At 48.8% G+C, this 12,294-nt stretch overlaps 1 protein-coding gene across 1 annotated transcript; it reads right to left on the bottom strand.

Annotated features, from left to right (window-relative positions):
- Positions 1-2,120: 2,120 nt before the first annotated feature.
- On the bottom strand, positions 2,121-3,542 carry LOC144246007 (inositol 1,4,5-trisphosphate receptor-interacting protein-like 1). The gene has a single exon (XM_077781808.1). The coding sequence runs from the start codon at positions 3,540-3,542 to the stop codon at positions 2,121-2,123; it is 1,422 nt and encodes a 473-aa protein (XP_077637934.1).
- Positions 3,543-12,294: the final 8,752 nt, after the last annotated feature.

Here is a 12,294-nt window from a genome sequence, read left to right on the forward strand (position 1 = left end):
TATGATATATTACGTATTACATGTTTATAGTCTTCCCCCAATACCTACTACCTATATTACAAAGTGCTTTTCTACTCTAAACCAATCTGTGAGTGCCAACATCACCAAGGTCATGGAGGCAAGGAAAAAGAAGGAAGAAGAACAGGGTCAGCCCACTTTCCTCCATCTTAGAACTCCTGACTCCCATGTACAAAGTAAAAACCCCCCTGTACATGTGCTAAAAAAATTTCCCCTCTACTTTGTAATTACTTTTACTATACTATGTAACCTTTTGTGACTGCTTGTTCCACCTCCAAAGTTGGTAACTCATTCCATGGCTCAAACTCAAAATCACAGCTGTTTCCAGCTGTCTGCCAGGGTCTAAAATGCTTCTGACCAAGGCCTGGAACCTCTAAAAATGTCTGAGAGACATTTTGAGTTCCCACAGCTGGTGACAACCTGGGCCACGCTGCCCATGGAAGCTGTGGCTGCCCAGTCCCTGGCAGTGTTCCAGGTCAGGTTGCATGGGGCTTGCTGCAATGTGGCCTGGTGCTGCAAGGTGTCCCTGCCCTTGGCAGCAGGCTTGCAACAAGACGGTGTCTAGGGACCCTTCCAAGTGGAGCCATGCTGTGATTCTGGGATCAGAGGGGGGTCAGGGGCACGTGGCCTTAATTGCTGATTAGAACCAATTCAGCACTGTTAGTTTGGTTGAGTTCGCAGAGACTGTTCACAAGCCCAGATTCCCATCGGGTGACTTTTACCAATACTATAGGTGTGGCTGAGATCAAGAAAGTCTCGCATGCTCCAGATTCTGCAAAAGTGCCTTTTATTGAAACAAGAGCACAGCAGATCCTTGCTTGCTCGTCATGCATGCGCTAACTATGGAGCATTACTACGCATCCAAACAGATCTATTAAATACTCAATTTATATTGTTCCATTGTCATATTCGTCATGATGATTTTTTAATTATATAACATTCCACATATTTAATAAACATTTAATTCTAAACATATTGTATAAAATTACTGTTTTGTAGTAAATACAATATGTGTGTGTATAATACATATTGTATACATATAACTGTACTATCAAAATCTTGCCTCCGAAAAATTCAGTAACTACAGAGTATGAATATGTGTCACAAGAGCCACAAATGACTCTGACATAATAGTGACATCATATACTTGCTATTTCTTTTTATAAAATAATATGATAATTTTAAAGATATTGTATTAAATTACTGTTTTGTAGTAAATACAATATGTGTATGTATAATACATATTTTATAAATATATCTGCATCATCAAAATCTCGCCTCTGATAAATGCAGTAACCACAGAGGATTAATATGTGTCACAACAGCCACAAATAACTGTGGCATAATAGTGACATCCTATACTTGCTATTTCTTTTTTTAAGATAACGTGATCATTTCTAAACTATCGCTATAATATGTATCTATTAAAACACATCTGTTAGTAAAAATATTTGTATCAATATATACACACTATAGTTATATAGACAGATATCTATCTGTCTATGCATCCCATTCATTCCTGTCTTTGTCATGGAGCTACAAGCTGGTTCTCTGCCACCAGCTGCAAGCCCCGTGAGCACACGCATCCAAAGGAGGCCAGCAAGGCTGGTGAAGGCTTGGGAGCACAAGCGCTGTGAGGAACAGAGCTGGAGTTGTTTAGCCTGGAGAAATGGAGACTCAGAGACAACCTTGTCACTCCCTCCAACTACGGGAAAGGTGGTTGTAGTCAGGTGGGGGTTGGTGTCTCTCTCCAGGCAGCAAGTGACAGAACAAGAGGACACAGTCTTTAGCTGTGCCAAGGGGAATTTAGGTTGGACGTTAGGAAAAATATTCTTACTGGAAGAGTGGTAAAGTACTGGAATGGTTTGCCTGGGGGAACTGGTGGAGTCACCATCCCTGGATGTGTTTAAAAAAAGGTTGGATATGGCACGCAGGGTCATGGTAATAGCTAAGGTGGTGTTAGGCCATGGGTTGGACTCGATGGTCTTAAATGTCCCTTCCAACCTAGTGATTCTGTGATTCTCTAATGCTGTGATTCTACGTGCCCCGCTAGCAGCGGCCAGAGGCCGGCACTCTTGCCAGGCGACGGCACAGATCAAGGCCTAGGGGTGGGCAGCCAGATCCTGTGGCAGGCCGTGGAACAGGTTGGATGGCCTAGCCCTTTGTGTATCTGGGGGCAAGCGGAACTCCTCCGGAAGCCTCTGGTTGCCCACTGTAAAATGCTCCAGGGGTTTGCCTTCCAGAGATAAGTGCAGCTGCTCCAGAGCATCCGACAGCTGCAGCAGGAAATGTCTCCTGTGCCTCTGCGACGCCGGTACGGTGCTCAGCAGGCGCGTGACATTGGTCTTGATGGAAGGGATGGAAAGGGCCTTGCGCGCAAGAACACGGGCAAGGAGCTGCAGGCATTTAAGGTGTGAGTCGTCCTGGGGAGCCGGCCTGGCCATGCGCCTCAAGAACTTTGTCTCTGCCACGCTGTAGGTCTCGGGCCACGTTGTGCTTGGGGTGTGGGCCCCTCGATGCTGGCTGCTGATAAAGATGTCTGAGGCGTGTTGCTGCACCCCAAACAGCACCTTAACCTGGAAGCTTTCTTGGCTGTTGCTCAGCCTGAGCTTGCAAGAGCGTTTGGAGGGCAGCAGCTCTAAACGCCAACTGCGTGACTGGGGCAAAAGACGCCAGTTTTCTTCCACCAGCGCGCAGAACCACTGGACAGTTTTCTCCACGTCGAGGTAGGAGCCGGTGCACAGCGTGTCTAGGAGGTTGGGCTGGCGAGTCCTCCTCCTAATCACGTCAGGGTGGTGCTGGAAGCACAGCATGTTCGTGCCCTGGTAATCCCTGGGGCAGCTGCACTCCAGCTCCACAAGGACACGGAAATTCCTGCCAGGCTTCTGCTGGTCGGTGTCACGCTCCAGATGGAAGATGTGGCCTTGGGGAGGAGTCAGGGGTACAAGCACCCGGTACACAACTTCCTCCTCACGGGCGGCCCAACCTTCAAAGGCACTGCCAAAACCAATGGCTTGTTGCAGCACCGGGTAGAAAGTCCCACTCAAGGCACGCCCGAGGACAGTTGTGAAATTGTCTATCAGGGCCACCGTCCTGTTGCAGCCTGTCTGCAGGTCCTCTACAGGCCCCTGTATGTGCTCCTCTAGAAGCCATCTCACATCATACACGCACGTCTCGTCCTCTACCTCCTTCTCCTTTTCCGTCTCCTCCTTGCCACCGAACTCTGCCCCACGACTTCTTGTCCTCCGCATAAACCATGCTGCCAAGAGAAGAACCAAGAGCCCAGCAAATGCCCAGACCTGCCAGGGCTGCAAGGCAGACCAGAGCAGGTCTCTCCAGGATGCGCCACTCTGCATCAGCGCCAGCTGCTCCACCTCCCGCTCCAGCCGAATCCTCTCCTCTTCCTGGAACTTTGCACGCAACTCCATTTCCCGATGCGTCACCTCATCCAAAACATCACCCACGGGCTGCGGGTACTGGACTACACGCAGCAAGAGCAGGAGCCACAACACGCAGAAATCCATGGTCTGCAGGAGGATGGAGAGAAGGCCTTGATGGGGAGTGGGGAGGCAGGCGGCTGCCAGTGGGAGCAGCAGGGACACGAATCCCAGTGATCTGAGGGCAGCAAGAACAGGGCCCCAGACAGCTGGGGGCAGGAAGGCCTGTCCCACTGGCCCAGCAGCAGCAGCAGCAGCAGCAGCACTGTGCCGTGGCCAAGGCTCTGCCATGAGGGGCTCTCCCTCCATGCAGAGGGAGAACCCAGCCAGGGGTGCAGCGTTTCTAACCCCACCCCTTGTCCCCAGCACGGCCTCCCTGCCACGCGTGTGCACTCACCGCTTGCCCAAGGAATCCGGGGCCACTGTTACCTGCTGGGGCCTTTTTGTACCTGCCCCCACTGTGACACGTCCCCCACGATGTCACAACTGCCGCAGCACATCACAACCCAGCCAACTCGATTCTTTGTCCCCAGCCCAGCTCAGCCCCTCCGAGTAGCCCTGGTGTAATGGTTAAGGCTGCTTTTGAGTGAACCTTCTTCAAAGAGCTTCCCTTGGTCTTTCTTTGGTCTTTCTTACCAGCTGCCTCCATCGGCAGTCTCATAGATATCCATGGTGGAAGGCACCCTTGGGATCACTGAGTCTAAGCCTTGACTCCACCCTGGTTGAATTACCCTTAAATCTCTGCATCTCCGAGGTTGAAAAAGTCCTTGAAGATCATACAGTTCTACTACAAACTTAACACTGCCTACTCCACCAATCAGCCAGGTCTCCAAATGCCACATGCCCAGGACTTCTAAAGCTTTCTGAGGGTGGTGACTCAGCCGTTGCCCTAGGCAGCCTGTTCCCAAGCTTGATATCCGTTTTGTTGAAGGAATATTTCCTGCAGATCCAATCTAAATCTCCTGTGGCACAGCTGGAGAAACTTTCCTCTGGTCATATTGTTTCTTCCCTGGGCGAATAGAATTCATCAATGGATCTGCTTGCTAGCACTTGTAACACTTGTGACACTGGTGGAATTGCGGAAGGTGAGAGTAGGCAGAAACAGTATGGAAAGACAATCAGCAGAACAAAAGGACATGCAGAGATGACCAAAAAAGAGACAATGAGATAGAGAGAACATAAAAAGGAGTGAAAGGCTGTCTAGGTTCGAGACAGGAATCTGCGAAGGAGGGCTAAAACCTCCTGTGCAATGGAGAAGGTAAACCCCCTCCCTCTGAATTACTAGGATTTTAAATCAAAAGGCTCTCAGGCAAAGATATGGGAATGGGAGTAACAATTCTTTACTAGGAGAAAACTAGACAACAATTTAAAAAGGCAAATGCAATCGGTACAAACAAAACCAGTGAAAATGTCCAGAACCTGAGAATTCGGGGTGCCAGTGCAGTCCTGCTGGGACTATTGCTCCCCTTGCAGTAGTTGATGAATTGCAGCTGAAGTGGTGATCTTTAAAAGGGTATAGTTTTCCTCTGAAGATCTGGTGGCAGTGGGGCCGGTCTTCCTCTGCGCCGGGGTTGCCTCTGAGCTCCACCGCCGCCGCCTCAGCGCGCTCCGGCTGCTTCGCCGCGAGTGCCGCCGAAGAGAGCTGCTTCTCTGGGAATCCCGCGAAGAGAGAGCGAAGAGAGAGCGTGAGCTGCCTCTCTCCCCAAAAGCTACCCCTTTATACCCAATAAAAGAGTGCTTGGCTTCCCCCTCTGGGTGGAACATCTCACAATAGCATGGTGTTATATTACCAGCCCTGCATTGAATCAGTCAATGGCCCACTAACAAACCATTACCTCTTAGGAGCAAAACTGGTTCTTGGAAAAGATAACAAAACCTGTCCAACAGGTTTGCCTTCAACAGATGGCAAATAGAATACAAGCTTATCTTACAACCCAGGACAAAGGCCCAGCCTCTTACACTCCTAAGAAGCCCCGTTAAGAGATTGTTTTCTATGCAAAGCTACAGCGTTTTTTAATTCTTTCTCTCATCCTACCTTTCCCTAATGGCCCTTCTTTGTGGAAATCAGTTGCTGCCTTTACTTTCAGGGTGCTTTGATTTCTACATATCTAATTACTCTCTGAAAAAAAATCTATTTCATACATGTCAGACCTGAAGAAGGATTTTGGGCCAGAAACTTGTCCTCCGTTCTCAGCTGTGCCTGTGTTGGCCTACCTACCCCTGCTGTCCCTTTTTCCCGGTAATTTTGCAAGAACCAAAGCTGTGCAATACCTGTCCAACACTGGTGAAGCTTTATCGGTTCTGAAAGGTGCTTATTATTCATAGAGACCCCCTCTGCTATTTCCACATGGAAGGAGAGACAGCCAGCGTAAGACACCAGTATTACTATGGCCATGCAGGGGGGGCTATTGGTTGTTGCTTCTTGCTGGGCTGGCACTTTCCTCTGCACACTTGTCAGCACCCTAGGGGCCCAAGGCAGGCTGGCCACGCTTCTCACAGCCACCAAAGACTCTGGCCCCAGAGCAGTTTGCCCCTCAGGGTGGCCCGGGGCTGGCTGCCTGTCCCCGGCCAGCTGCGCCGGGGCTGCTGCCTCAGCCGTGAGGGATGCAGAGCCGCGAGAGCCCGTGGCTCTCTGCTGGGCCGCACAGCTGAGCTCCCAGCTCCAGCTGGCAGGGCCTCAGCGCCCAGCCTGTGTCCTCCCGCCCCGACGGCCATGCCAGGCCCTGCTTGCTGCCCTGATGGTGGCACTCCCGGCCCCCAGCGCTCTCCAAGGGCTTCTCCTGGGGCACCTTCCTGCAGCCTCTCAGAGCCTGCACAAAACCCAGCAGAGGCCTGCGCTAGGGCTGCTTACAAGGGCCTGGAGGGACAGCACCAGGGGCAGCGGCTTCCCACTGACAGAGGGCAGGGTTAGGCTGGAGATGTGCAAGAAAGTGTGCCTCTGAGGCTGGTGACAACCTGGGCCACGCTGCCCATGGAAGCTGTGGCTGCCCAGTCCCTGGCAGTGTTCCAGGTCAGGTTGCATGGGGCTTGCTGCAATGTGGCCTGGTGGTGCAAGGTGTCCCTGCCCTTGGCAGCAGGCTTTCAACAAGTATATTATATAGGGACAGGCGAATGGAAGATTTCTGGATGTGACGGAAAGTAAGACCCTTCCCCCTCACCCTGTAATACATGATCTATTACCCTCAAGACACGCAACCTCACCTAACCCAGTAGTTTTCCACTCCTTAGTAATCCCAGGATACCCTACCTTCTTCCTTTGACGTAATAAAGTGCCCCTTGACTATTTAACCCCATGAGATAAGATAATAAACACCATTTGACCATCCACCACATTGGTGTCTGTGCATGTCTGTGGCCCGAGTGGCCTGGGCCAGGCCAGGCTGCCATGCTGTTCCTTGCAGCCAGGTCGTCTTGGCTTTCCCTGAAGGCAACAAAGAAGGAATCCTGTAAGCCAAGAAATGCTCTCCTTTTCTGGGGCTTCCATGGTACTGGCAGCACAACTGAGAGCCCTTCCTCAGCCTCTGCCTTCAGCAAGCCCCCAGTTTGGACAAAGTCTGAATTCCCTAGCTCTCTTGCTCATGACCCCAGGTTTGCCAAAGCTGTTTTGTCTTAGCCCAGGCAAGAGCTGAAAGAAGTCCTTGTCTGTCTTAATAGACCCCTGAGACAAGCAAAGACAATGAATGTGCAGAGAAGAGCCTATCACCACTGCACAACAGCTTCTCTCAGCTGAAAATCACAGAAAATTTGAACACAAAAGTTATGGTTTGGGGTCTGTGTTGTGTTTTGTTTGGAGCCTTTTCTCCCCACAGAACAACCTGTGGCATTTTCCATGTTGCACACTTGTATTGGAGTGGTCCACTCTCAGTGCTGCCTAGATCCAACTCAAAATTGTTCCTTTGCTGTTGCAGAAGATAGATAAATATGATTATCCATAAATAATACAGCCAGGATGAGAACAGTTCTCCCAGCTAGCCAGACAATGCCCCTGCCTTTGGATGGGTCCTGGGGTCAAGTGGACTGTTCCATCTCACCCCCAAAAGATGTATGGTTCACCCCGCACCTCTGTCCCTTCCCTAAAACATCAAGTGCCTGTAACCCCACTGGCCCGAGCCTTGTTCCAGCCCACCTTGAAGGTCCTTGAAAAGGGGGCTTCAAGGGGCCACGCGGTCTCTTGGAACTTCCTCCCCTCTCTTGGAACTCCCTCCCCTCTCTTGGAACTTCCCCTCTCCTTGAGCATCCTTTTGTCTCTCCCCTCCCCCACCCTCTCAAGCCCTGCCACGTGCTGCATCTGGGAGCACGAGGCAGGACCTTTCTGCATCCCCAATAAACCTCATTCTCCAAGAGCAGCCTTGAGAGTTCTCTGTCTACATTCACCCAAACCGCCCTGGAGAGGCAGAAATTTTCAACACTTTGCCCCTCTCTTTCCTCTGTTATGAAATGTCATTTCAAGGGGTTTATGGGTAACATAACACCATTTCTCTTTCCTCATCTTGTGCTCAGGAACTGGAAGAGCTGCCGATCCCCCTCCCCTGCCCCAGCTTGACCGTAGAAGGTTTCTACTGGAGGGTAACATTGCCGTTCCATCCCCACTCAGCTGCAGATGACCACTGACCAGCCCCGGCCAGCTCCACCAGTGGTGGATGGACAGCGAGAGGCACTCCCGGCTGGACCCTTGCAGGCTTTAGGGAGTGCCTATCTGAGTTCAAAGGCTGCTGAGCCCAGTGGCAATGAGGAGGCGACTCTCTCTTGGTGATAAATCCAAGTTTATTCGGGCTCTGAGGGAGACCCCCAGAATCCAACAAAACTGAAACAGCTCCAGCAACAGAGAGCAAAGGGGTGCAGTGAACCCTTATAGGGAGGGAGGGGGAAAACAAACCAGCCAATAAAGGAAGGCAAGGGTATGGCTCTCTTGGGGATAGACACCCTGGGCAACCAGTTAGGGAGAGACAGGGGAGGGACTCCAGGCCCTCGTCTGTTGTGGATGATAGATAAATATAATTGTTCATAAATAATACAGCTAGGATGAGAACAGTTCTCCCAGCTAGCCAGATGACACCCATGCCTTTGGATGGGTCCTGGGGTGAAATGGACTGTTCCTTCCCACCCCCCCAAAAGATATATGGTTCACCCCGCACCTCTATCCCTCCCTTAAAACATCAGTGCATGCAACCCCATTGGCCATGCCTTACTCTAACCCACCTCAAAGCCCCTTTATAAGGAGGCTTCGAGGGGCCACGCACTCTCTTGGAACTTCCTCCCCTCTTGGAACCTCCTCCCCTCTCTTGGAGCTTCCCCTCTCCTAGAGCATCCTTTTGTCTATCCCCTCCCCCACCCTCTCAGGCCCAGCCATGTGCTGCACCTGGGAGCACGAGGCAGGACCTTCTGCACCCCCAATAAACCTCTTTCCCCAAGAGCAAACTTCAGAGATCTCTGCCTCCATTCATCCACACCGTGCTGGAGACTGATATTTTCCACACTTGTCCAATCACCCAATGCACTTTGTGGAAGCTTCCAGATAGATGGGAAGGGACGCCAAGTGTCAGACAAGACACCTGGGAGGGGACAGGGGAATGACTAAGCAGTTTTGGGGTTGATAAACACATGAGGGCAGGCGGGAAAACTCAGGGATAAACCAAGGGGGATACAGGGGGGTACATGGGAATGAACCATTAGAGAATGAGAATACAATAAAACGTAAAATACAACTCCACATTAGAGCTGCCGATCTGCCCCCCCCGCCCCAGCTTGACCCTAAAAGGTTTCTACAGTAGGGTAACGTGGTCATGTTGCCAGTGGCTCAGCTGCCAGCACCACTGGCAGAGCCCAGATCTCCTTCCACCACTGCAGGAGCTCTCCAACCCCCATCTTGTCCAAATCTGGAGCTCATTTGAATGTTGGGGTTTTTATCTAGCTGCCTGGATAAATAAACAATCCTATGGCAAAGGCAGCTTGAGGCTGTAATTTAAGAATCAAAAAGCAGGTAGGGACAGGACTGGTTTGAGGTAACCTAACTAACATAATCTAACTACAGGTGTTGTGGAAAGAGGCAGTTGTGACATCCTGTTTTGCTGTGTGTTGTGCCACTTCCATTAGTTTTGGGATCTGATTCATTGGGAAAGAAGGTGGAGTTTTCTTTTTTCTTTTTTTTTTTTAATTGACAAGATTAATTATGAGTGAACAGGTCCCACATCCTGTAGATCTCGTAGCTGTGCAAATAGGAGCACAGTTACTGAATTCAAGGGCTCTGAGTTGCACCTACCTCTAATCACTTCCATATGCAGTCTTTTGTATGTTCTGCTATGTGTTAGTGTTTCCTATCATGTGCTAATTGATTCATTACTTTGTGCTAAGCATACAGTCACGTGCTAGTCATTAACTGTCCCACATGTCAAATTCATTATGTATATGCTTAAATATTGTATCCCCTAGTCTGCCAATCCTTCTTTATGTAATACCACACATATGTTGAAGACCTTCAGACTTAAAACTTCCTGCTCATTAGTTTTGTGTATGATTTGTCAGTTACTTTTTGGAGCTCCTCCTTATTTCAGTTGAGCGACAACTGTAATTAAAGCTGTTGAAGCATAATAAGTGCTTTAGCCTATGGTAATACAATATGTTTGAGAGGGGATGAAAAGAGTTATTTGAAACAACCAGCATAGTAATGTCATCAAAAATCCTTTGTGGAGTTGAAGTTATGTTAGACTGCAGAAGTTTTACAATAGTTAAAACTTCATAACTGGCTCAGAAAATGTCACGCTGGCAAATAAAATGTAGCTGGGAGGAGGCTGAGTTCCTGTAATCTTTCTGATGAGAAGTTCACAGGTCAGAAATGAGAAAATAGGGAAAGAAGAGTGTGTCACTCTCAAAATCCCAACCTGCAGAATTTTAGAATTATTTTAAAGAATACAGGGATGCACTGGATTTATAATTTCTATAGGAAGAAGATGGGCTTGTTTTGGTACAACTACTTTACACAGCATACTCTAAGATTTAACAGAAACAAGTTGACTTGAGCATACTTGTGTGCAAAACAAAAAAAACCAAAAAACAAAAAAAACCCAAAAAAGCCCCCCCCAAAACCAAACAAAAACAAAAACAAAAACAAAACAAAACAAAAAAAACACAAAAAACCCCCAAAAAACCCCCAAAAAAACCCCAAAAAACCCAAAAACCGAAAAAACCACCAACCAACTTAACAAACAAACAAAAGGTTCTTCAGAGGTATTTCTACTGTATGTTTGAGATGGGTACAGAATTTTATTTAATCCATTGTACCTGTAGTCCCAATGTTACACAGTTTTAGGTTCTACTATATGAATGCCCACCATCAGCATGGTGTAGAAAGATCTGTGGAATTCAGACGAACCTCATTTCATACATTGTTCATTGCAGGAACTACTGGTCTGGGGGGAAATAGCTGTACCCTCACTGGCTTTTATCTTCCAAGCCCCAAAAGAAGCAGCTGAAACTCCTGTTGCATGTAGATAAGAAATGGCAAGTAAAGAGGCTGGGAGTAAGAGCTGGGTAAAAGGTGTCTCTCCTAGGAAAAGCTAGTGCTTATGCACAGTATGTTGTCTGCCAGGAAGCAATCCCAGTAGAAAAGGAGGCAAATAGTCTTGAGTAAGAGCTTGTTGAACACCTGGCCTGGGGTATCATAGCTGCTGCTCTCTGCATGCCTCCTGCTTGGGTAAACCAGGCACATGGAGATTTCTTTCCCACTTGGCAGTCTTGAAACTCCCAATTTCCGGAGCACAGATGCGTCCTGCAACATAAAGCCTATGGCTGCAGCTGGGCAGACACAAGCACTGCTGGTGTACCAGTGTCTGCAAACCACTGCACGAGGGGGCTCTGGGAGTGTCTGGCTGGGGCTTTTGCCCCTAACATGGGCTCCTTACCTGGTGTGCAATTCCAATTCACACACAGAGAAGAGGAATCTCTATTTCTTTATTCTAGTTTGTGCAAAGTAAGGAGTTAGGTGATAACCCACAAAATGCTAGCTCCCTAATCACCAACACTTTACATTATTTATATGTTTTTGCAAACAAAAGTATCAGCATTCATTGGCTAGAAATTGCATAGTTCTCTCTCTCATTAATTAGTATTATATCTTCTTAGCTCAGTTTGGTCAGAGCATGGTGCTAATAACATGAAGTTTGTAGGCTCAATCCCCATATGGGTCATTCACTTGAGAACTGGACCTCTTAATCCTTGTGGGTCCCTTCCAGTTCTGAATATTCTGCAATTCTACTGGTTAAGTGATTCTCTCACTTATGTTAATTACTCCACATGTTCAGTCTCCTCCTCTTCTTGAGTTAGTGAGTTTTTAGATTTTGTGGGCAGTGAGTCAGTGTTTTCACTCTTCCCCCCGGCCAAAATCACTTTTCACCCAGTTGGCACTTTAGACTGATGAGTTGTCCCTCTTTATTCCTCCTTCTGGCCCTATCTTGGGCGTTCTGTCAAGCATCCTTGTGGTCCGTCAGTTCAGTATTCTATTGTGATTTCGATACATATGTAATCCTATATTCTTTTTTTCCTATTCTTTCTCAACAGTTGCAGCTCCTGAGGCATGTTAAGTGTAATAAACAGGGTTTATTGATACGTAGTGTATCAGTTTGGAAACCTTACATTACCGGGACCACTGTGCTTAACCGCGGGAGGGGGGAAGTTCTTGCCCACGTCCCTGGGGAGGTGCTAGCCCATTGCTCGCCCCGTGCAGCTCTCTGGGTGTTTCCTGAGAGGAAGCTCCCAGCCTCAGCGCCTGCACCAGCTGCCTCTGCCTTCAGCCCGCCCCTGCAGTGCCTTATTGGATTGCCGGCCGAGGGGGTGTTGCCGCCGC

This window comes from Lonchura striata, chromosome 1 (assembly GCF_046129695.1).
Source record: "Lonchura striata isolate bLonStr1 chromosome 1, bLonStr1.mat, whole genome shotgun sequence".
NCBI classification, from domain to species: Eukaryota; Metazoa; Chordata; class Aves; order Passeriformes; family Estrildidae; genus Lonchura; species Lonchura striata.